Source organism: Mercenaria mercenaria, chromosome 4 (genome assembly GCF_021730395.1).
Source record: "Mercenaria mercenaria strain notata chromosome 4, MADL_Memer_1, whole genome shotgun sequence".
Classification (NCBI taxonomy): Eukaryota; Metazoa; Mollusca; class Bivalvia; order Venerida; family Veneridae; genus Mercenaria; species Mercenaria mercenaria.
The window spans coordinates 51,159,500-51,184,837 of record NC_069364.1 but is presented as its reverse complement, the minus strand read 5'-3'; the positions used below and the strand labels follow the sequence as shown (position 1 = coordinate 51,184,837).

General features: G+C 33.2%; 1 protein-coding gene across 1 annotated transcript in view; it reads left to right on the top strand.

The window, feature by feature from the left end:
* Nucleotides 1-9,817: 9,817 nt before the first annotated feature.
* Nucleotides 9,818-25,338, top strand: part of LOC123551673 (tyrosine 3-monooxygenase-like) — a 28,883-nt gene continuing 13,362 nt past the window's right edge. Inside the window, exon 1 of the mRNA XM_045340761.2 lies at nucleotides 9,818-10,383. Within this exon, the coding sequence (XP_045196696.2) occupies nucleotides 10,297-10,383 (87 nt within the window). The 5' untranslated portion in view covers nucleotides 9,818-10,296. The remainder of the gene's footprint in view (nucleotides 10,384-25,338) is intronic.

Below are 25,338 nucleotides of genomic sequence, written 5' to 3'. Positions count from 1 at the left end.
ATTAATTTGGAAATATATATCTATGACAGAGACAATACATGTAATTGAATTTAAATGAGCCGTGCCATGAGAAAACCAACATAGTGGGTTTGCGGCCAGCATGGATCCAGACCAGCCTGCGCATCCGCGCAGTCTGGTCAGGATCCATGCTGTTCGCTTTTAAAGCCTACTGCAATTAGAGAAACTGTTAGCGAACAGCGTGGATCCTGACCAGACTGCGCGGATGCGCAGGCTGGTCTGGATCCATGCTGGTCGCAAACCCACTATGTTGATTTTCTCATGGCATGGCTCAAATCATTTATGTTATCATTATATTGTTGGTATGAATAAAATTATTACGTGAAAAGAACCTCGAATTGTTAGTTATATAAAACTGGGCCCATATTCATCTACGTCTCAATCTCTAAAATAAGAATGGGAAATATACAAGTTGTCCTGCTTTTTTAGTGGGACTATACTAATGAAATTTTGCAGAGATGTCTGTAAGTAAAGAAAATCATCTGCTTACTTTATTTTTCTGAGCTAATACTCAAAGAAGATTTTTTTCTTTTAAAATCTAAGCTGCAGCCTTTAAACATTTATCATTTTTTTTCAACTTTCTTTTAACCATTAATCGTCTATATTTGATAACGCTGTAGTTTTATTTATTTTTTTTTTTTTTTGGTGACACAACCTTCAGATTCAAGGTGACATACATGTACATTACTTTAGACCTTGCAAATAGCGTTCTTAGAAATAAGAAATATACATGTATATAGTCCACCGGTATCAGTATTTAGTTATCTGTTACTTATTAGCAAATTAACCAAAGAATCTACGTTTCTTAATCTACACTTCTGACTTCTAATTGAGCTAGGTCAATTTAAGTTACGGTATCTGTTTATATGGTCTACTGGATAAAAAGGGCAAATATATATTCATAAACACGCTACAATGGAATCAAATGTAAAAGTTTACGTGACTTTTCCTTTTTTGATATTCATCCTTGATTTTTAAATTGCAGGAACTGCATGAAGTATGCAACAGGTTTGGTGAAATTGCTTAAACTCCCAGTGTGTGGTTTTGTGACTGGCCGTTTCAGTGATGTGTCCTGCTTTATTCCGTCTCCATGCTTTGTTACAACCACATTTGTAATAAAAACCAGATTTGTAATAATTATAACATTTCTCGTTTTTATTACAAAAGTGGTTGCAAAGGTTCAACCACATTTGTAATAACCAGATTTGTAATAAAAATCGCAAACTTTTTTTTTCGAGAGATGTGTTTTTCCACGTGATATTCAAGCTAATGCATGCGTGTTTAAGCACGTGCAGGTCGAATTGAACTGTCCTGGGTCAATTAAGACTCCAAATGTTTTACCTGAAATCCTTGTTCATGGACATATTTTACTTAAGAAAATTATTACATTTCTCGTTTTTATTACAAAAGTGGTTGCAAAGGTTCAACCACATTTGTAATAACCAGATTTGTAATAAAAATTGCAAACTTTTTTTTCGGGAGGTGTGTTTTCCCACGTGATATTCAAGCTTATGCATGCGTTATTAAGCACGTGCTGGTCGAATTAAACTGTCATGGGTCATTTAAGACTCCAAATGTTTTACCTGAAATCCTTGTTCATGGACATATTTTATTTCAGAAAATTATTACATTTCTCGTTTTTATTACAAAAGTGGTTGCAAAGGTTCAACCACATTTGTAATAACCAGATTTGTAATAAAAATCGCAAACTTTTCTTTTCCGGAGATGTGTTTTCCCACGTGATATTCAAGCTTATGCATGCATTATTAAGCACGAGCAGGTCGAATTAAACTGTCCTGAGTCATTTAAGACTCCAAATGTTTTACCTGAAATCCCTGTTCCTGGACATATTTTACTTTAAAAAATTATTACATTTCTCGTTTTTATTACAAAAGTGGTTGCAAAGGTTCAACCACATTTGTAATAACAAGATTTGTAATAAAAATCGCAAACACTTTTTTTCGAGAGATGTGTTTTCCCACGTGATATTCAAGCTTATGCATGCGTTATTAAGCACGTGCAGGTCGAATTAAACTGTCCTGGGTCAATTAAGACTCCAAATGTTTTACTTGAAATCCTTGTTCATGGACATATTTTACTTTAAAACATTATTACATTTCTCGTTGTTATTACAAAAGTGGTTGCAAAGGTTCAACCACATTTGTAATAACCAGATTTGTAACAAAAATCGCAAACACTTTTTTTCGAGAGATGCGTATTCCCACGTGATATTCAAGCTTATACATGCGTTATTAAGCACGTGCAGGTCGAATTAAACTGTCCTGGGTCATTTTAGAACTCCAAATGTTTTACCTGAAATCCTTGTTCATGGACATATGTTACTTTAAAAAATTATTACGTTTCTCGTTTCTATTACAAAAGTGGCTGCAAGGTTCAACCACATTTGTAATAACCAGATTTGTAATAAAAACATAACACTTTTTTTTTCCGGAGAATGTGTTTTCCCACGTGATATTCAAGCTTATGCATGCGTTATTAAGCACGTGCTGGTCGAATTAAACTGTCATGGGTCATTTAGACTCCAAATGTTTTACCTGAAATCCTGTTCATGACATATTTTTACTTTAAAAAATTATTACATTTCTCGTTTTTATTACAAAAGTGGTTGCAAAGGTTCAACCACATTTGTAATAACCAGATTTGTAATAAAAATCGCAAAACTTTTTTTTCGGAGATGTGTTTTCCCACGTGATATTCAAGCTTATGCATACTTTATTAAGCACGTGCAGGTCGAACTTAAACTGTCATGGGTCATTTAAGACTCCAAATGTTTTACGAAATCCTTGTTCATGGACATATTTATTTCAGAAAATTATTACATTTCTGTTTTTTTACAAAGTGGTTGCAAGGTCAACCACATTTGTAATAACCAGATTTTGTAATAAATTTTCAAAACACTTTTTTCGAAGATGTGTTTTCCACGTTATTTCAAGCTTATAGTGAGTTATATTAAGCAATCGTGCTTGGTCAATTAATCACTGTCTGGGTCTTTTGAACTTCCATATGTTTTACCTAAATCCTTGTTCTATGGACATAATTATTTACTTTAAAATTATTACATTTCTGTTCTTTTACTAAAAATGGTTGCAAAGGTGTCAACCACATTTGTTATTAAACCGATTTGTATAATAAACTTAAACTTTTTTTTGCGAGGGGATGTGTTTCCCACGTGATATTCAAGCTTATGCATGCGTTATTAAGCACGTGCAGGTTGAATTGAACTCTCTTGGGTCATTTAAGAAACTCGAAATGTATTACTTGAAATCTCTGTATAAATATTTGTCCGAAGACACTGACCTGGCATTTTTAAAGGTTCTAGCTTGATGGAAGATGTCGGAAAATAGTTATGAATCTAATCCAGAAATTCTTACGTATATCATCTTTTCAAAAAAATTTTACTTGCCAAAAGGCCTGTAAACAAAAGCCATTTCATCTCAGCAGGTTTTAGTGGATTCTTTATGTAAGCTAATTCGTAGCTATACGAGGGGCATTTCAAAAGTAATGCAACTGATTATCGTGCGGCCTCGCCTTGCACGGGATTTTCTTGAAAATTGTACCGATATAGTGAGACATCCATTCTCTACACAGATATACTAAATTTACAGGTGTACACGCAGTATTATCGCTAATACAGTGATAAACGCAACATATAGTCACTGATACTATAGTAAAATGGTTGGCAAGAGAAGTGTAAAGGCAGCTGAAATTCGAGGTTATATAAAGACTCGATGCCAGCTTAGCGTATCAGCGAAGGAGATTTTTGACGAATTATATGTTGTTCATGGACAGAATGAAGTGTCGTATGCCACCGTCACGAGGTGGATTAAGAAGTTTAAAAGCGGTTGTGACTCCATTAATGATGCACTAAAATTGGGACGTCCTTGTAGTGCTACTTCTAACACTATGGTTAACAAAGTATGTGATGTGGTTAAGTCTGACGCCAGACGAACTGTTCATCAGATAGCTAGTAGAGTTGGTGTTTCAGCCGCAAGCGTATTCCGCATTCTAAAACGTAATTTAAAAATGAGACGTATTACAGCTAGATGGATCCCTCATTTATTGTCAGACAAGCAAAAGCATGTCCGACTTGAAACCGCCGGAAAACTGCTTAAAATGTTTCCAAAATATCAAAGAAAGCAGTTTTCTGACATTATTACTTGAGATGAGACATGGGTTCACTTTTTCGAGCCTACCAGAAAAATAAACAACAAAATATGGGCTACCAAAAACTGTCGCCGCCCCTCAATTGCCAAAAAATTGATTAGTGCTAAGATAGCAATGTTTGTTATTTTCTTTGATATACGTGGCCCTATTATGCAACTGGTTGTACCAAATAGAAAATCTGTGACTGGTATACTTTATAAAGAAAAAGTGTTGAAGAAACTTAAAAAACAATGTTTCAAACGTCGTCCACACACTGGCTTTAAGCACCTATCCTTGTTGCATGACAACGCCCCTGCGCATGAGTCTGCTATTGTGACCTCGTTTTTGAACAAGGAAAGGGTTCGAGTTCTTCCACATGCACCATATTCCCCAGACCTAGCCCCGTGTGACTATTTCTTGTTCCCTAAATTGAAAAAAAAATCATTTAGCTGGTAGACGGTTAAGGTCCCGACAGGCCTTGGGGTTCGCTGTTTATCAGTGCATGTTGGGTATACCTAAAAATGAGTATGAAGATGCCTTTAAGAACTGGATTAAACGTTTGAAACTTTGTGTACGTAACAAGGAGGATTACTTTGACGGTATGACGCGTAAATAATTTAAAATTTATCAAACGTGCGCTTTATATCACCCCAGTTGCATTACTTTTGAAATGCCCCTCGTATATCACACATACGCAAATAATTTCTGTAGGGATTAATTCCTCAAAATTTCATAAATACCATCTACTTTTAATTCTAAATGACCCTAATCCCGTTGTAAACAGTTGTCATCTTGGGGTATTCAAGATCATCTTTAGTGAAAGGTCGTTTTTGCATTAAGCCTATACTCTTACAGCTTACCTGACACATGGACATAGACACGAACACCAATGGCAAATATTGGACTTCAGCAGAATCATTTGATATAGGAAATAATCAAATAACAAGCTTATTAAGATTTAGCTAAATTTATTAGGTCTATATCCTTTAGACCATTTAAAGACACATGCTCACAAATAACGCAAAAATACACAATAAGTATCGTAGTATCGTAAGCAGGCATGAAATAAGGCACAATGCTACAAAATCAGGGTTACAACATAGCCTTTAGTATCAGTCATGTCAGTGTCTTTGACTTTAATGACCCCAACACCTAACGTCTTCCGCGATTCGTGTGCGTGTGTGTAAATGTTCGTGTGTCTGTAACTATTTGCATCTGTCGCCTGCTTTGACTCAGCACGTGAATCGTGGAAGACGTTAGGTGTTGGGGTCATTAGAGTCAAAGACACTGACTTGACTGATACTAAAAGCTATGTTGTAACCCTGATTTTGTAGCATTGTCCCTTACTTCATGCCTGCTTACGATACTACGATACTTGTTGCGTATTTTTTCGTTATTTGTGAGCATGTGTCTTTAAAGGGTCTAAAGGATATAGACCTAATAAATTTAGCTAAATCTTAATAAGCTTGTTATTTGATTATTTCCTATATCAAATGATTCAGCTGAAGTCCAATATTTGCCATTGGTGTTCGTGTCTATGTCCATGTGTCAGGTAAGCTGTAAGAGTATAGGCTTAATGCAAAAACGACCTTTCACTAAAGATGATCTTGAATACCCAAAGATGACAACTATTTACAACGGGATTAGGGTCATTAAGAATTAAAAGTAGATGGTATTTATGAAATTTTGAGGAATTAGTACCTACAGAAATTATTTTGCGCATGTGTGATATATAGGTACGAATTACCTTACATAAAGAATCCCCTAAAACCTGCTGATATGAAATGGATTTTGTTTACAGGCCTTTTGGCATGTAAAATTTGTTTGAAAAGATAAATATACATCAGAATTTCTGGACCAGATTCATAACTATTTTCCGACATCTTCTGTCAAGCTAGAACCTTTAAAAATGCAAGTTCAGTGTCTTAGGACAAATATTTATACAGAGATTTCAGCTAATACATTTGGAGTACTTAAATGACCCAAGAGAGTTCAATTCAACCTGCACGTGCTTAATAACGCATGCATAAGCTTGAATATCACGTGGGAAAGCACATCTCCCGAAAAGAAAAGTTTGAGATTTTTATTACAAATCTGGTTATTACAAATGTGGTTGAACCTTTGCAACCACTTTTGTAATAAAAACGAGAAATGTAATAATTTTCTGAAATAAAATATGTCCATGAACAAGGATTTCGGGTAAAACATTTGGAGTCTTAAATGACCCATGACAGTTTAATTCGACCTGCACGTGCTTAATAACGTATGCATAAGCTTGAATATCACGTGGGGAAAACACATCTCTCGAAAAAAGTGTTTGCGATTTTTATTACAAATCTGGTTATTACAAATGTGGTTGAACCTTTGCAACCACTTTTGTAATAACAACGAGAAATGTAATAATTTTTTAAAGTAAAATATGTCCATGAACAAGGATTTCAGGTAAAACGTTTGGAGTCTTAAATGACCCAGGACAGTTTAATTCGACCTGCACGTGCTTAATAACGCATGCATAAGCTTGAATATCACGTGGGAAAACACATCTCTCGAAAAAAAGTGTTTGCGATTTTTATTACAAATCTGGTTATTACAAATGTGGTTGAACCTTTGCAACCACTTTTGTAATAAAAACGAGAAATGTAATAATTTTTTAAAGTAAAATATGTCCATGAACAGGGATTTCAGGTAAAACATTTTGGGTCTTAAATGACTCAGGACAGTTTAGTTCGACCTGCACGTGCTTAATAACGCATGCATAAGCTTGAATATCCCGTGGGAAAACACATCTCCGGAAAAGAAAAGTTTGCGATTTTTATTACAAATCTGGTTATTACAAATGTGGTTGAACCTTTGCAACCACTTTTGTAATAAAAACGAGAAATGTAATAATTTTCTTAAGTAAAATATGTCCATGAACAAGGATTTCAGGTAAAACATTTGGAGTCTTAAATGACCCATGACAGTTTAATTCGACCTGCACGTGCTTAATAACGCATGCATAAGCTTGAATATCACGTGGGAAAACACATCTCCCGAAAAAAAAAAGTTTGCGATTTTTATTACAAATCTGGTTATTACAACTGTGGTTGAACCTTTGCAACCACTTTTGTAATAAAAACGAGAAATGTAATAATTTTTAAAGTAAAATATGTCCATGAACAAGGAATTCAGGTAAAACATTTGGAGTCTTAAATGACCCATGACAGTTCAATTCGACCTGCACGTGCTTAATAACGCATGCATAAGCTTGAATATCACGTGGGAAAACACATCTCTCGAAAAAAGTGTTTGCGATTTTTATTACAAATCTGGTTATTACAAATGTGGTTGAACCTTTGCAACCACTTTTGTAATAAAAACAAGAAATGTTATAATTATTACAAATCTGGTTTTTATTACAAATGTGGTTGTAACAATGCTTGTATGTGTCGTTGTGGCTTTTGTTTTCCACTATTTTACCTTCTACCTCTTATTTGTGGGTGTATGTATACATTCCGTGTGAAGTACTATACCAGTGGCTGCGTTCGTTGAATGTTGGTTTTACTGCTGGACTTATTTTTATCAGATTTATAAAAAAAAAAGAAGGACGATTGAAAAAAAATCTCATATTTATTTGAAAAGCCAGACTGAAATCGGACATTTGATATTTAAATTTAATTTATTAAAACATTCGCCCTCTGCTTAATTATGAAACTTAGCAGATTGTTTCATCAAGCTTAAATAGCTGATAATAAAACGATTAAAATATAAAGTTGACAATTCCAAAGATTGTTTTCTATAAAAGAAAATAAATGTTATTCTCATTTTTAATTGATGGCCTCTTCGGAATCTACAAACTGTTAAACATAAATTAGGAACTTTGAATTTTGCAAATCATTACGAATGCTAGATATAAACGTAGGCAAGTACATTAAGAATTTTCTGTAAAGATTTGCTGTAACCTTAATCTGCAGGCATACATGCTTGTTGCGACCGGAAGTGTTAACTTCCCTCTCTTCTCTTCTTTGATGCTACAGTCGATAATGAACACGTTATTGGTTAAATTGTTATACACATTCCATGTAAGCTCAATTCCAGATCACTTATCGAAGAATTTTGTAATTATCATCCACTAATTTTAGCGCGTCAAGTCTTTGAATTGCAGCAAGTTTAATTGCGAAAACATGTCTGCCTACAAAGCGATTCAGATCCAACGGACTAACGCCTGCATGACACACATTATAAGTAATTTGTAAAAGGCGGCAATTGATTGCGATGTAAGGACACGATGCTATATATACGGCATCTTGTATAGAAATAATGTTTAAAAAGATTGATCTATTTCAATTAGAACTTTTCTAAATTAAGATATATCTATAAACGTATCAAGGAAATCATTTGAAAAAAACAAGGATAAATGTCAAGCAAAAAAAAAAAAAAAAAAAGAAAAAACATTCTCAAAGAATGCATCTATTCAGTTATACATTGATCTGTCATTAATCGGTGCATATTCTAGAAATTAGGACTTCGTCCAACGTGATACCTTTAGCTGTCAACTTAAGAGGGGCACCACCGATGCAGCCATTCGGCCGGGTGGAGTTTTTTTAGAAAATTTAAATGCACGTGGCTTTATGCATAAGCCAATTGCATAAATTCTTTTCTGCAAAGCAGCACCGATTATTATTTTAATTTTAGGTGATCAGTTTTTAATATTAATATTAGATTATGTTGTTTTTTTTATTCCCTTTAATACAATGTTTTAAGCAAATTCTTGCAAACTTACAAATCAATATTGTCTAGTATACAAAGATAAATTGGTCATCTGCTTACTTTATGTATGATTACGACCGAACAATTAAGAAACGGGTCTATGTACGTTCTAATGGCCCGTGGAATGAACGACATTTCTCTTCAAGTAAAACAATCAGGCATCTGACCAAAGTGAATTTCTCTGTATAAAGCACTCAAGAGAAAGCTCTTTACAATTATACCTAATTACAATTACAACTTGCCCACTTCATTACACAATGATAGTATTGTATTTAATTTAGAAACACGATACAAGTTTAGAACAAATACCATGCGACAACAGGCATCTAAATAATGAAGGACAGACACGCACAGTATCAAGGATCTTTTTTCTATAATCAGAATTATAGCTTACTAAAATCTTTAAAATAAACTTAAGATCAGAATAAAAAAGTAAGAACATCTGAATGCTTCGTCATCTTTAAGTTGTTCTTATGCAGAAAATAATAGATTTTAAGTTAATTCTACTCCATTGAAAGAAAGTAAAAAATGAAGTTTAGATATTTCAAGTTAAGAATAGACACACGAAATCGACGCGTTGTTTTCCAACAAAACAACGGTGACGGCATATCCGCAGACAAAGTTGTAACGCTTAGTTACATATTGATTTAGAACTATTAACCTCTAAGATTTCTGCTGCCCGAAAATTCAATTTGGTGCCTATTCTAGAAATCTCGGTGTATTTATTCTAGGCAATTCCTTGAACATAAAAGATCAAAACTCGTAAAAGCAGTCGTAACAATACACTAATAGATGACAGAGCAACTGATACACGTTTAATGACAACATAAATATAAATGACATTTGCAACAATGGAATGACGATGATGTTTTGAGAGGTTGAATTGGCTATTTACGGAGTGGGTAAATTGTTTTATCCCGGGACCCGTTCAAAAGGACTCAAAAGAATTTCGATTCTATCGCGTGGGATTATTTGTTTGCAAAAATCACCTCAACCGGAAGTGACGATATCGAGCGTTCCAATAGTTCACAACGGGTGTCAATAAATTCCTTTATATTCTGGATCGTTTGAAAACCAAATGCTCATTGAATAAGGTGTGAGAGCTATGAAGAGAGAAAATGGCTCTATAATTTATGTAAGCATCAATGTGATCAATACGCAGGGTATATAAAACGCAAATCGCCGACTATTTTTGTCGCCGTTATTAAGACACTTTCCTACAATAAAGACATTATTAGAACTTACTGTTTCAAAAACTTTTGCCGCGACTGTGAAACACTTAATTAATTTTAATCTGAAAGGATTCTTTACAAAGACTTTTTAATTTTTTAATACAAAATACACATAAAATAAAAAAAAACGGCAATGGATGTACAGACAATTTTGGCGCCAAATACGGACACAGAGACTGTAAAAAGAAGGATAGCTTTCCAAAAAAGTTTTAGCCAAGAGGTAAGTTACTTTTGAACTGTAAAAGACAAAAAAGAGAAAATTTCAAGACTCGAGAGAAAATTTCTATATTAGAAAAAAAAATGTTTTAACTCCAATGAGATTATCTGGTTCTAAATAATATTTAAAAGGCGAAACATACTGACTGTACGTATTCTGTAAAATCATTCAATTTCGCGCGGTTTCATAAAAAACTGCAATTTTGTGGGAACAATGGGTTAAGCACTTCAGTTACGATATACCAGTAATTAGAAATTGTTCATTTGTTCGTATGGGTTAAATTCTATGGATTGAGGTAACCAAGAAATCCGTAAAATTAATCAGCATCTAATATTAACTATTATTATTTGTAACAGTATACTACTGTTTAGCTCATTTTTCCACACTATTTTTAATCAATTTGTTTGTATGTTCGAGATCCAGTAGTATGGACATCCTTTAAATTGTAAATCACATTTACAAAGCGTTCTTGGATCAGCGTATGTGCTTCCGCCGTTCGGTGCAGTAATATGAGCCACGCCATGAGAAAACCAACATAGTGGGTTTGCGACCAGCATGGATCCAGACCAACCTGCGCATCCGCGCAGTCTGATCAGGATCCATGCTGTTCGCTTTCAAAGCCTATTGAAATTAGAGAAACTGTTAGCGAACAGCATGGATCCTGACCAGACTGCGCGGATGCGCAGGCTGGTCTGGATCCATGCTGGTCGCAAACCCACTATGTTGGTTTTCTCATGGCTCGGCTCAATTATGAATATTCTTTGTTATTTTACTTGATACCTTTAATACGGATTTCTTAGTGTGCAGAAAAGTGTAAAATCAAACATTTATGAATCTTTTCCTTGATACAGATCTATTATACATTCTACAAATAAATAAAACAAGTAAATAAATATATTAACAAATATTAAATATGAATGACAGTAATTAAATTATATATCAAATTTGTATGATGAATGTATGGTGATAGCTCACATGAAATCGGAGTTCTATAAGCACATAGGTACGTCTATACCATCATTTGGACATATCGGAAGTTTAAAACTTGGTGTTTTAGTTTCGATTATATTTGTTTTTCTTATGTTTTTCATTCCGGTTCTTTAGAGTTTTGGGTCCACCATCTTTTATCCATAAAATGAACAAAAATTTAAAGTCGCTATCTGACCTACAAGTTTTCATTTGACGTAATCCCCAACTTTTAGATAATTAAAACACAAGTATCCTTAAAAAATATTTGTTCTTTCTTGATGAATAAAGCGTCTCGGTAAAAAAAATGATATTTTCTTTTAACTCTTCCAATTAGGAGGCTATTTATATTTTGTTTTAAACATCCGTGCATTACTATCTGACATTTCATCTCATAAACATATATAATCTAATAGTTTGCTATCGAAGCGTACTTATTAATTGAATTTGATGTTTGTAACCATACGCATGCATGGTTTTTGCATTAACACTATTTTAAATTGTAGTTAAACAATTACATGGCTTTTCTGAACAGTATGCTGAAATGTCTATGATTCCATGTTATTAAAGGGGAATGAGAATTATATCAAATTCCAATGATACAAAATTCAATTTACTCTTATCAAAACAACGCTACTGCAAATTCATAACATGCAAGGATATGAAAGATAACACATTTCTCCATGTGTCATAAAATTCAGAAGCTTTCCAAACAGATAATCGTTTTGCTGATGATAGTAGTACACTAATTACAATTCTTTCTGCTTAAATCATTATCTATTGAAATCATTTAATGGACTCTCTGCTATGTCAATTCAGAAAAGAAGTCATAATGTAAAAGCCATTCTTTCCAATCGTATATCATGCTGCGACGCTTGATAAAACATGAAATGGGCTAAGCGCGCATTTTGAAGTTATTGATACTGTGTGTGGAAAGATGAACAAATTTCATATTTTCTTGCTTATCAGTATTGATAACGCATTTGAAGTTGTAGGACGGAGTGTTCAATGACAAATATAATGTAACTGTACTTTTCCAACAATCTATTTGTGGACATAATAGTCCTCCATTAGAGATATGAGTGTACATTTCAGCACCATGCACATCTAAATTTTAACTTCAGCTAAAAACAACAAAAGAAGATACAAGGGGGGTATTCGATCTACTCCTTACCACCAAAACAAAATGGCGGCCAAGACTGAAAATGTGAGTTTTTCTGACTTTTTACCTTTTTTAAGGATTTCTAGACCATGGCACATGCCTATCAACCTGCTCCACTGTTTTTTCTATCTATCGGTACCTTTAACATTGGAAACAGTGCTGTAGTTTGTCTGGAATGCTGGTCATGGGATTTGAATCGATGGAAAATCCTCCGGAAAACACGGGATAAGGAATAGTGCGATTAGCAAAAATGGTCTTTTGTCCTTATAATTCAAATAATTGTGAGCTGTTTTTCTGATTAGAAGAAAAGAATCAATATATATTTCCATCATGGTTAGTCTTGAGCCGATTAAAGTCGTTATCTTAAATTACACAGTTTTTTGTCTGATGGTAAAGAACAGTGTACGATAATAAGAGGATAAGGTGCAGTTCACTTCTTCAAACAACTTTTTACTTCGGTCTTTCAGAGACAATCAAGTAAAATTCTGTTACAATAATATTTTGGTGATCATTTATAACTATCTCTTGCTAAATGTAATAAGATTTAAAAGGTGTCCGCCTGTCTATCAGACACGTGATGTACTGAAAGCCAAAAGTTTAGCAAGTATTTAATATAGTATCCCTCGCCAACATTTAACTTAAAGTATTTATAACTTTCTATTTGGTATAGCGCCCAGTCATTAATAACAAGCAATTGCCTTACAAAAATGTTGAAATATTATTTTTTTTGTCTTAAAAAACATTGAAAGTTAAACCTACTTAACATACAATTTGTTTTACGAATTTAAGAACATTTAATTATCAAGCCTTTCTTGGAAACATTTATGTCAATCATCAATAACACATATTAAACTTGTCAAAACATAAAACATGCAACTTTACAATAATACTTTTTAACAACAAATACTGTGGTTATACTTTTGTAGTAAAACCGTTGACATATAATCAGCCTAATCTTATGCATAATATGACTATACAATCTTGGTTACAATCTGATTCGAAATATGCTGATGGTAACGTATGTATCCCAAATTAACGAATAAATTCATTTTCGGGCAACAAACTTTGTGTTCAAGATTGCCATCAAATTGAAGCCGGACATTGTAAATCAAAAGCACAAATACTTATTTATTCAAATTAATTATTTCTTACGATTGTCAAATTAATTATTCGTATTTTCAAAGGCGGCTTTGATAATCTCGTTCTCTTGTATATTTGTAAGGTGGCAGTCCTTATAACAAGTGCTTTTGTCATTGAATCCATGAATCACACAACATTAAGCTGTATATAATGACATGCACAAAGAAAAAGTACTTATTCTAATATTAAAAATTAAATGTAACCACAAGTCACCGTGTCAGAACTTTCCAAATAATGAAGAAAAGATAATTTTATTTGAGTACAACCACATTCATGAACCAAGCACCAACAAAAACCAACAATTCTACATATAAAATTTCGTTCAGGGTTAACAGTTCTATTATAGTCTGTCTTTACTGTAAAGACTTTTTCAAATATATTAACAGTCTTGTAAAAATACTTCAAGATATATCACGGTTGGAACAAAACTTTATGCCCTTTTACTTGCAGATTTTTACCTTAACAGTAATTAAAGCTAGCTCTTTTACCATTTAGCTATAGAAACGAAAATAAAGTAATATAAGGTGGCATACGTTCTTAGTAAAAACAGTTAAGCCTGCGCCCGAACAACCAAAGCCTATTCAACAAACCAAGAAACAGACTCTCGATACTCCGAAAGAAACATGGTACATTTTCACAGGGAATGTATAATGTCATATTATACATTTCTTGTGAAAAAGTACTTTATTTTCGAAGTCTCGAAGTCCGTTTCTCGTTTTGTTTTTCTTATTTTCTCTCCCCACTTTTCTGTTTGCCCAAGGATTTAATTAGCAGGGAGGTAATAGTTTCACTGTCTGATTCTCTCTTTGTAAAGTAGCGCACTGTCTTAGCCTTCTCACATTCTCGATACACCTTTCAGATTTTAGCCCTTGATGTTACAATAATGTTAACCTGATGTGCAACCCACCACAAGTCAACAGTGAGTTATTATTACTGATATACGCACACCATCACCAATAACCTATGTATTGATAAATAGTACGATCACTTTCTATGGTACACAATGTGACATACGCATGTGTATTAAAAACAAATCCTGACTTTTTGGGTATAAACACCACATAAGACATATAACTTACTGTTCAAAAACTTTTGACCACTGAAACATTAATTAAATTTAATCAAGGATTTTAAAAAGACATTTCATACATTTTTAAACAAAATCACATAAAAAACCAATGTATGTCAGCACAATTTAAATACGACACTGAGCTGTAAAGAGATGACTTCCAAAAAATTACAAGAGAAGTCATTTGAACTAAAAGACAAGTCAGTAATATTCAGACTGAGAAAAGATTCTATATTAAAAAAATATGTTTTAACTCAATTGAATTATCTGGTTTAATTGGCGAACATACTGACTACATCTGTAAATCATTCAACGGTTAACAAAAAAACTGCATTATTGTACAGTAAGCACTCATAGATATACATATTAAAATTGCTATTGTTCTACGGTAATTCAGCGGATTGAAACAGAAAAGCCAAAATTAATCAAGCAAATTCACTATTAACCTTTATTATTGTAACATATACACGTTACTCATTCCACACTATTAATAAATGTATTATTCAATCCGTAGTAGACATCCTTTAATTGTAATCAATTTAAAAAGCTCTTGGATCACGTATTTGTTCGTCAGTAATATGATGCCCCATGCTAAATAAACATAGTGGACTTGCGACCAGAATGATCAGACAACTGCCATCCTGCCAGTTGAACAGATCCATCCTTCGTTTAAGCATTAAATTAAGAAACTTTAGCGAACATGAACTGCACTGCGCATCGCAGCTGTCTGGATCAAAGTCGTCGCAAACCATATGTTGGAATTTTTACATCTCGGCTCAATTTATGGAATAACTTTGTATTTTACATTGATACATTTAATACGATTTAGTTGCAAAAAGTGTAAAAATCCAAACATTAAAATCTTCTTGATACAGATCTATTTCATGTAGAATAACAACAATAAACTAATATTATTCATGACACATATTAAATATAATGCAGAAATTAATTTATCAATTCGTATGATAAAGTGATACTCACATAATGGAGTTCTATAGCCTAGTAGTCTATACTCATTACATACAAGTTAAAACTTGTTTTTATTTCGAATAAATCGTATTTACTATTTTCATTCCGGTTCTTAGGTTTGGCACACTTTATCCATAAAATAACAATTTAAAGTCGCTATCGACCTAAGTTTCATTTAAATCCCCAACTTTTAGATAATTAAAATATCTTAAAAAATTTGCTTTCTGATGAATACAACGTCTCGGTAAAAAAAGTATTTTACTATAACTTTCCAATTAGGACATTATATTTGTTTTAAACATCCGTGCTTCTATGACATTTCATAATCAAACATAAATAACTAAATTTGTTCGAACGTACTTTTAATGATATTGATGTTTTAACACGCACATGGTTTGCTTTAAACATATTTTAATTGTAGTTTAAACAATTACATGGCTTCGAACGTATTCTGAAGTCTATTATTTTCCATGTTATAAGGAATGAATTTATATCATCCAAAACAAAATTCAAAACCTTACAAACACGTTTGAAAAAAATGCAATGAGATACCATTTCTCATTCGCATAAATCATGGTTCTTACCACACAAAATTCGTGTTTCTATGAATAACACTAATTACAATTCTCATCGCTAACATATTATTAATCATTTTGGACATCTCCATTCAATTCAGAAAAAAGCTACATAATAGTAAAAGCCATTTTTCCAATCGACTATCTATCCCGTGATATAAACATGAAATTTACCGATTTCGAATTTCATGAACGAGGCGAACAGACAAATTTCAAATTTTCTGTTATCCAAAACGATGAAGGTAGGTAGATGGGCAGACAAATATAATTGAAAACATGTACTTTCCAACAATCATTGTGACAAAAGTCCAATAGTAGAAATATACATTTTCAGACCAGCACATCTAATTTTATTTCATGCTAAAGAACAACGAAAAAGATAAGAAAGGGGGATTTAGTGGTAAAACGTACACATTTTAAGTTTCAGCTTTGATTGATCTGATTTTATCATTGGATCTGAATTTTTTTTTTTTTTTTTTTAAAAAAAAAGAAGAAAAACACAACCAGATAAAGAACATTCATTAAGAAAAGTTGATTTTGACACAGAAATATTTTACGACGCGCACATACAAACGCTTTATTTGATATATTTCCTGAAGGAATGTTCATTTTTATGACCAACCGCGTGATATTGCTGCACCCTGATATTGCAAATACTTTATTTGATTCAGGTTTGCTTACTAGGGGTCATTGGTTTTCTTTCTTTTTTTTTTCTTTTTTTTTAAAAAAATATATTTCCCGCGTCTCTAATTACTCGAAAGAAACTTCGACGTAATTTCAGCTCATATTCCTCTAATGTACTTGAAATAAATCAGTTTATCAGACCGTCTAAGAGAAACGGACTTTTTCAAGAAAGTACAAACAATTAGCAAACAGGCCTGTTTCATACTACAAAGACAATGTTTGTGACTGTTTTGATCATTTGTTCAGATCAAAAAGGTCTCCAAACTTTTGATATTTGTATTTGTGGTTATCTGGAAAGACAGTATAGAGCAATATGTTTTGTATCAGTGATTTGTCATGGTTTGAAGTAATAATGAAACACTGAATTTCAATATGCCCCGTCGCTTGTCTGCCGATCTAACGTAATTGACGTCAATCTTTATTGTAATATATACGTCTCAAGGTCGTCTCTGGGTGTGTACATTTCCATAGAAGCGATACAGCACAAGTTCACAGTATGACTTCTAAATGTTTCATACTGCATTGCGAAGCAAGGTTCCGTCAGGCAGAAGCCTTATATTAACATACGCTTCTTACTTTTCATGTATTGTGTCAATTGTTCTTCACTGTAATTAGAATTTTGCAAAAAAAAAAAAAAGATATATTTTGATCTCTGGTGTTATGCCGATTATTTAAGATATTGCAACGTATAGCGTTTTGCTATAGTCACTCTCTTCCTGCTTTAAATGTCACTTAAGGTCGAAACTACATAAGTACATAACTCAAACGTTATATATTGTTAATAACATAAGCAATATGAAAAAGGAAAGATGTCTCTGAAAATTTTAAACACGATCACTGCCATCTTACAATAACATTTAGGTTACCACCTACATACTGTCTATGAGAAAATAATGTGAATGGTTTACGATGTCAACCATTCAGATTGAAATCGCTTTCCGATTAACAGTATAATTATATTACGAAGACTAATTGTACACTGAAGTACCTTGTATTCTGTACACTTCTAAAGGCAAAAGTGCCAGTTTCAACGATCTCTTTTTATTTTACTTCTTTTACGCGTAGGTTTCGTGTGGATATGCTGAGCGCGGTTGCAACCTTAAAATGAAAAAGAAAATCAAACTAGATTCAAAACAAAACAATGTTTTGAATATTGTAATGGGCGCAGAAGTTTACATTGAGAGAAAAGTGCAAACAAACCATCCTTAGCCAGTGGCGGATGCACTTTCAGGTCTCTTTGACAATGACCTATATTTGAAATTCGAATTCATTTTGAAATAATGCGGGAAAAAAACTCGCAAATTGTCTATAACATGTTTTTCTGCTTTGTTCGTAATGGATTTTGAATGAAACAAAATGAAATGAAATTCAAAATAGCATGTTATCGAGTAGTCTGCCTCCGAATAGAAAAATAACTGACAATAGAACCGACATTAGAATAAATCGTTGGAATCAAAGCTATATTGACAACTGACTTTTGAAAAGTGCTCGTATCAATATCAAGTTAATTGGTTCAGAATAGCAATATTGTATTACATGAGAGAGACTGGTGGAGGATGTTTAATTAAGCATTCATCACAAAACAATATTTCTTCTGAAGTCATGTTTGGATAATTGATTTCCTTAATTACACAAATCGCCTAAAAGCGATTTGCGGAGATTTAAAAGCAGGAATACTGATTATGTGAAAGGATTAGAGAAAATTTGTAATATTATCTGAAACAATAATGAAAGAAAACATAACCACAACAACCCCTCTTATACATCCACATTAATCAAACTGGCAAATAGATTAGATCGAGTGGCATATGCTGAAGTGTTTTATTTACTGAATTTACAAATATTGAAGGGCAGAAATGTAGGCTATGAAATATAAATAAAAGTTATCGTAGTTCTAGCGCAATGGTTTATCAAGTTTTTACAGTTTAGACTTAAGTTCATATAAACATTTCAGTTTTCTTATTCTAAAATAAAATTTTTTTTGTTGTTTTTTTTGTCAACCTATTTTAAAATTACAGTTGACACATTTATATCAAATGCCATATAGATAAACGAAGAAACTGCAAGCAGAAAATTTATGATTGCTTAATTATTTTGTTATTGAAATTACATTATGTATAGGGAGAGAGTTTCTAAAAAAACTTAAAGCTTCCTACTCAATCCTCAATGTTTGTATATTTATAAAAAAAACTGTAACAATTGTTATTATATCAATAAATTATGTTTAAACAAATGTTTTATAAACGTTTCGTTTCAGCATACCCACATATTTATGTTCCTGGGCGTTAGTCGCCATCCATTTCGCAAACCCTCCGCTAACATCCAGTGGGAGTTCGGGGGTTTCCATTTCCATTCCACGGCCTCCGTTACTGCCGGACTAAGGGACAGTATGTTTAAAATCGTCCACATCAATAATTCATGTGGTGACTTTTCTATTACTTGCAGAGAACAAACAAGTAGAGTAATAAGAGTCGTAAAAGCCGATGTTAAACGAAACAAAACTAGAGATGTTTCAGAAAGTTTGAAAACACTGCATACATGAAACCCTCGTGCAGTACAAGTATGCAGACCGAAGTGTAGTCCTCGCTTTATCTTTCTTTTGTATACATATCATTGAATCCAATAAAAGTGTTCATTTGCGTTTCCAAAAGTCATATGCAATTCATTGAACAATGGTTCCAAATGAATTAAAAGTGTTACTGAAATATGGGAATATATGAAATTCCAATTTAAAAGTGGTATGAATGCTGAATGCTTAAATGGATCTATACAGTAATATCAACCGTTCAACATTTACACCTAGTTGGCCTTTAGAGTTTCCACTTTTAAAGAAAAAGATTTCCTAAACTCTGAACAGTACTTGACCGCACGCCTCATACTGGTGAACAGAAGTATGTAATGAGATCACTGAGAAAGCATTACATTATCACAGAGTTAGCTTAACTGCATAACGTTTCAAGAATGATATGAGTCAGGAATCTAAGTTCTCAGTGGATTTCATCCTTGTTCTTTAATGAACAGAAATGTTACAAATCTCAAAGAAACAGATAAAATGTCATGCGTATTCAAAAAATGTATTTAAAGAATGTTGTAACAGGCGACGATGCATGACTTCATCGTTATGACCCATAAACAATGTGACCTTAGACCAGGCCCCATATTCACAAAACAATTTCAGTCTCAGCTGAGTTTGATAATGAAACTTTTTTTGTCATTGATATCAAAATTGCATGTTTAAAAATCAGTAATCAATTAATTGCTATTTTCAAGTGACAATCCAGTCTTATGATAATGGTAATATTCAATTGGAATTCATTCTTGACGTTATCGTAAAATTTGCAATCAAAAGCTCAATCTCAAAATCAGCTGAGACCAAAAAAAAAAAATGTTTTGTGAACATGGAGCCGAAGTATTGGCTAACGTTCAAGATATCCAGTTAACGCACAATGACCACAAAGAAGGTTTTTACTTGCTATGTTCTTTCTAAGTAGTGTACAAGTTATACAGATCGCTATTGCAAAAATTTGAGTAGTCTCAGGGTTGTTTTGAAAATATGTTTTACTAATAATGTTGCGAAAAATAAAACACGACCAAAAAGTGGTCTTGGAGGTTCCAGTTTGCGACTTGAAATAAAAAAAGAAATAAAAAGTTAAATATCCGTCGTTCGTCGGAAAGAAAATTATTTTATTTTTGTTTGTTCACGAAGGTTATTTGTTTCAATGAAATTTCTGTAGTGGTCGCAGTTATACTTCATATTTGTGATGTGTGCCACTTTTATTACATATCTATATTTCTACTATATAAATATTACTCAAATTTCAGCAAATCACGCTTTTTGTTACAAATTCTGTCAAATACACAAACTCACTATTGCCGTTTGAATAGAAAGTAGCGCAATCTAGTAGTGTAAGGTAGCAGATGCCGGTTTTTTCTAGTATTTCGGACTTCCGAGCGATGTGGCCCAGTCAGACGGCTTCTGATATCTTACGAGATGCAGACCTGAAAATAAAAAGATACCTGTTTACATCTTACTTGACGAAGAAATAAAATACATAGTAAACTTCATACAAAGCATAGATTTTTAAATCCACAAGCCACCAGAAAGATAATTTCAGCCCGCGAAAATACATGACATTTCAGCCCAAATTAGCCATATCTCAAACTGGCCTTAAAATGTTAGGGGAAATGATAGAGCCAAATGGCCACTTGCATTCTGTACACAGTTTCAAGTATTACTTGCAGAGCTGGACAAAAATACCTGTCAACCGATTACTTTTTTCACTATTTTCAACTGTGTGAGGCCTATATGACATTTGACAGTTCACGAGAAGCTGAATGCTGATAGTGGTATATACGCATTTCAAGCAGTTATATCAAAATATTGCCATCAAGCTTACATTCGCATCTGCCAGAATTTCTGCAACATACTATTCTTAAACTTGTTAATCACAAACTCACATCAACAAATATTTCAAATATCAAAACAGCCTTCACTTCAAGGTTTTATCTCTAATGACAGATTTTGACCTGGCCAATTCGAATCTGTGGCTGGAAACTACCAACTGCTACCTAATTATCGGATGTATTCGTTTCATGTTCCAAATATTCTAACAGGTATAAAAAACATCCAAAGTAAAAATTCACTTGAGGGGAGGTAAGCAAACGCCTCGCATGAAATGGGATCTATTTTTTCTTCAAATATTTGAACTTTGCTTCTCACAAGTAAACAAACAATGACCTCTTTAGACGTTTATGTATTTAATGGAAACACATGAAAATGGCTGTCCCTTATCCATCCCATCGTCTACACTGATTTTCTAAAGATTAAAATAAGATTTATTTTTCAGTATCATCAAATGTTTGGTTTTTTATTTCTTTTGTTTGTTTGTTTTTTTTGTTTTTTTTTTTTTTGTTTTTTTTTGATGAAATGCATCTTTCACATGAAACTGTTTATTTCTACATTTGTTCGTATGGTTTCTTAACCCTTACCATGCTGGACACGATCGACTCTGCCTTTGCGACCATTGGAGATCATGATCAGTCACATCCGTGCAGTCTGATCATGACCTGCACTGTTCGCCATTCAGTTAGTAACTTTTCTGGTAGCACCCCTTTTAACAGTTAGTGGAACAGTCCAAATTAAAAGATTGACAAGTTCCTTATAGAAATTTAGCAGGGTATGAGTTATTCAAAGACGGGAGTTGGGAGTGGGGAGGGGGAGGGCAATGCTGTTATTCCTGTTTACTTCTGAACGATATCATTTTGATAAAGTACAATAAATCTAAATACATAAAGGCAATCGTAATTGGGAGTGAATGGAAACAAAAGAATGGTCTTAGTCACAACATTAGTCATTCAGACACTCTGTCACTTCTATATATGGTAATGTATTTTTCTCATTCCAACTTGCCGTGTTTGGTGATATTTCTAATGCCGATCTATAGGGTAAAAAGGCCATTGACAGCAAATAACAGTTATTTCAATTGTAATTAATTAATGTCTTATAATATTGATAAATTTCCATGAACTGAAATTACACCTCCATACTGAGTTTGTACAGAAATAATTAATCAAACTTGAAGTCAGAACTGAACAGGAACTTAAACATAATAATTCACAATTTTAATACTAGATCATTAATATCTTTTCACAACCATGTGTGGTTTAATGGCAATTGCTTATCAATAATTAATGAACTTTTTTCTATGATTTTAGAGTGTTTATCACGTACATAAATACAAAGTTCATCCGGTTGACAGTCAGTTGGCATTTAATGTTATTACACCAGTATAACAATTCGATAATTGTTTCTGAGAATGGCAAGAAAGTTTAGGAAATATAATCTATCAATAATGGCATTAAAATTTAACTTCCGTAGCTAGACGTACAAAGTCTGCTGAGACCAAAAATCTGCAATATTCCTTGTTTCATCATACTGACATGAGACGTTTCTCAGAAATTACATTTGAGCCGCACCATGAGAAAACCAACATAGTGCAATCAGAGAAACCGTTAGCGAACAGTACGGATCCATGCTGTTCGCTAACGGTTTCTCCAATTGCAATAGGCTTTGAAAGCAAACAGCATGGATCCTGACCAGACTGCGCGGATGGATGCGGATCCTGACCAGACCGCGCGGATGGATGCGCAGTCTTGTCCGGATCCATGCTGGTCGCAAATGTTGGTTTTCTCAGAAATCATATTTTCTCTTCTAGCTGTTATAGTCTGAGATAGCAAGCAGCGCAAAAATCAGAACGATTTATCAAAGAGGAGTCTGTAACAGATATATTTAAATGACTTTTGGGTAGAGGTAATTAAAGGACTCTGTGGCAGAAGTATTTAAAGGCCTCTTTTGTTAAAGAAGTTAAGACGTAATGCAATATTTTCAAAACTGGTATTAACGAAAATGAAAATATAAGATCTTTTGTTCAGGTGAAAAGAATATTTTGAGTTCATACGTAAAACAAAACATTTTTGTTTCATGTCTTTTAAATGATTTTAACAAATGTTGACCGCTATGGTCAATGGAACAAGTGAAAATATAGTTGGAATTTTTATTGCTCTTTTCTAACACCGGAGGAAGGACTGATGATGTCAATAAAAATGTATTTGAAGTGCTAACATAGACAGAATACGCATACCGTCACACCAGTCTAACACAATATGAAGCCGGATGATGTCATACAAGGGCTGTTAGAAAAGCACTCGAGCAGGCTACTAATTGAATGTTGTCCAAAGTTATCTGATAATCAGATTCCAATCTAAGATGTGTGTTTATTTAACAGGCTTGTTTGGCTTATAGAATGACATCCATTAACAAAGGCAACAAAAGGCTGTAATTGATGTTACTAAAACAAACACTCAATAATTGCTAAATCATTGACAGCACTGACTTCACATAAATAACAATTCATTTCGTATCGGTTGCTTTGTAATTGTGAAACTACATGACTCTAATCATGTATGAGAACGGGAATGGACAAGAGAGAGTGTCTGGTCCTGACAATTATTTTCTGCTATGTTAAACAATGCTTTTATTTGAATTGGTAAAATTGCGTTTAATGTTGTTAGCTGAGAAATGTAAATTGTGCATAAGAGCGTACTTAAACTATGCTCGGTTTTAAACTGCAGTGCCATTGTTTTGATCTAATACATTTAATGTTGTTATATGAGACTAATAAAGGGTGCATGAGAATAACTAGACTAATCTATGTTATAAACAAGTATTCCACTATTTGAAAAGACGTAATAGGTTTAATATTAATAGCTGAGACAGATAAAGAGTCCATGAAATTTCTTAACCTAATCACTGCTGAAAAGAATGTCACTATTGGTTTTATACTGTTAATTGAGACTAAAACTGTGTGCATTAAGGTTCTAAAACTAATTTTTGATTTAAATTATGTCACTATTTGAAGTGATCTTAAGTTCAATATAGTTAACAAAGACTAATAAAAGTGCATGAAAGTACATATACCTTTATAATTTGGCAGAAAGGATTTTTGTCCTCAGTTCATCACAATAACATATTCAGAAATATAACAATGACAGCTGGTCAATGATACTTTGTTCTAATACTGTGAAATCATTTAAATCCGCTGGCATGAAATTTCGCGCAAATGTGAAGAAGGACTGTTTCGCGCGGGCTTTAATTCGCGCATTTTCAATCTTAGCAATGAAAAATATAATAAAAAAATAATAATAGCGCGGTCTTAAATTCGCGCATTGGTCCTTGCGCGAAATACGCGAAAATTCGTCCTACGCGAATAAAAATGATTTTACAGTATGCAATTTTGATAAAACGACTGAAGAAAATTCTTAGACATAATAAACACAAATGGTCTCAAGTTGAATAGTTGTCCAAGAGGACTAAAACTGCAATAACTAATATTTCACATGTTTGCACTGCTTAATACGACTTGCACTGTAATGACTAGGAGAGTTCCTACATATATGTACTTTCCAACATGACTAGAACTGTGGTAACTCACAGTGTTCGTATTTTGCACTGTAAATGAGAGAGCACAGACTTTTCATGTACATTTCATCAAAGTTTGAACAGCAATACTCGGTGTTCTCTAAGTCTGTATTCTATACCATCAAATTATTGAAGCTTCCTTTTATTGTTCTTTGACTTTTCAAAAATATTGTGTTTATTCTTCATATTTCATATGTTTAGATAGGCCTTTATATCGTAATATTTGTTTTGTCAATCTCTGGGACATATTGTTGTTATTGCTAATTGCCTTTAAAGGTGTAAAGATGTCAATTGCAAAGTTTCGGGCACGTGTTTTTAATTGTTTGGATATCTGAGTACATAATAATACATTAGCATTCTAAACGAAACACTTAAAACATTGCATTTTACAAGCTTTTATTTGTTCTGAAATACA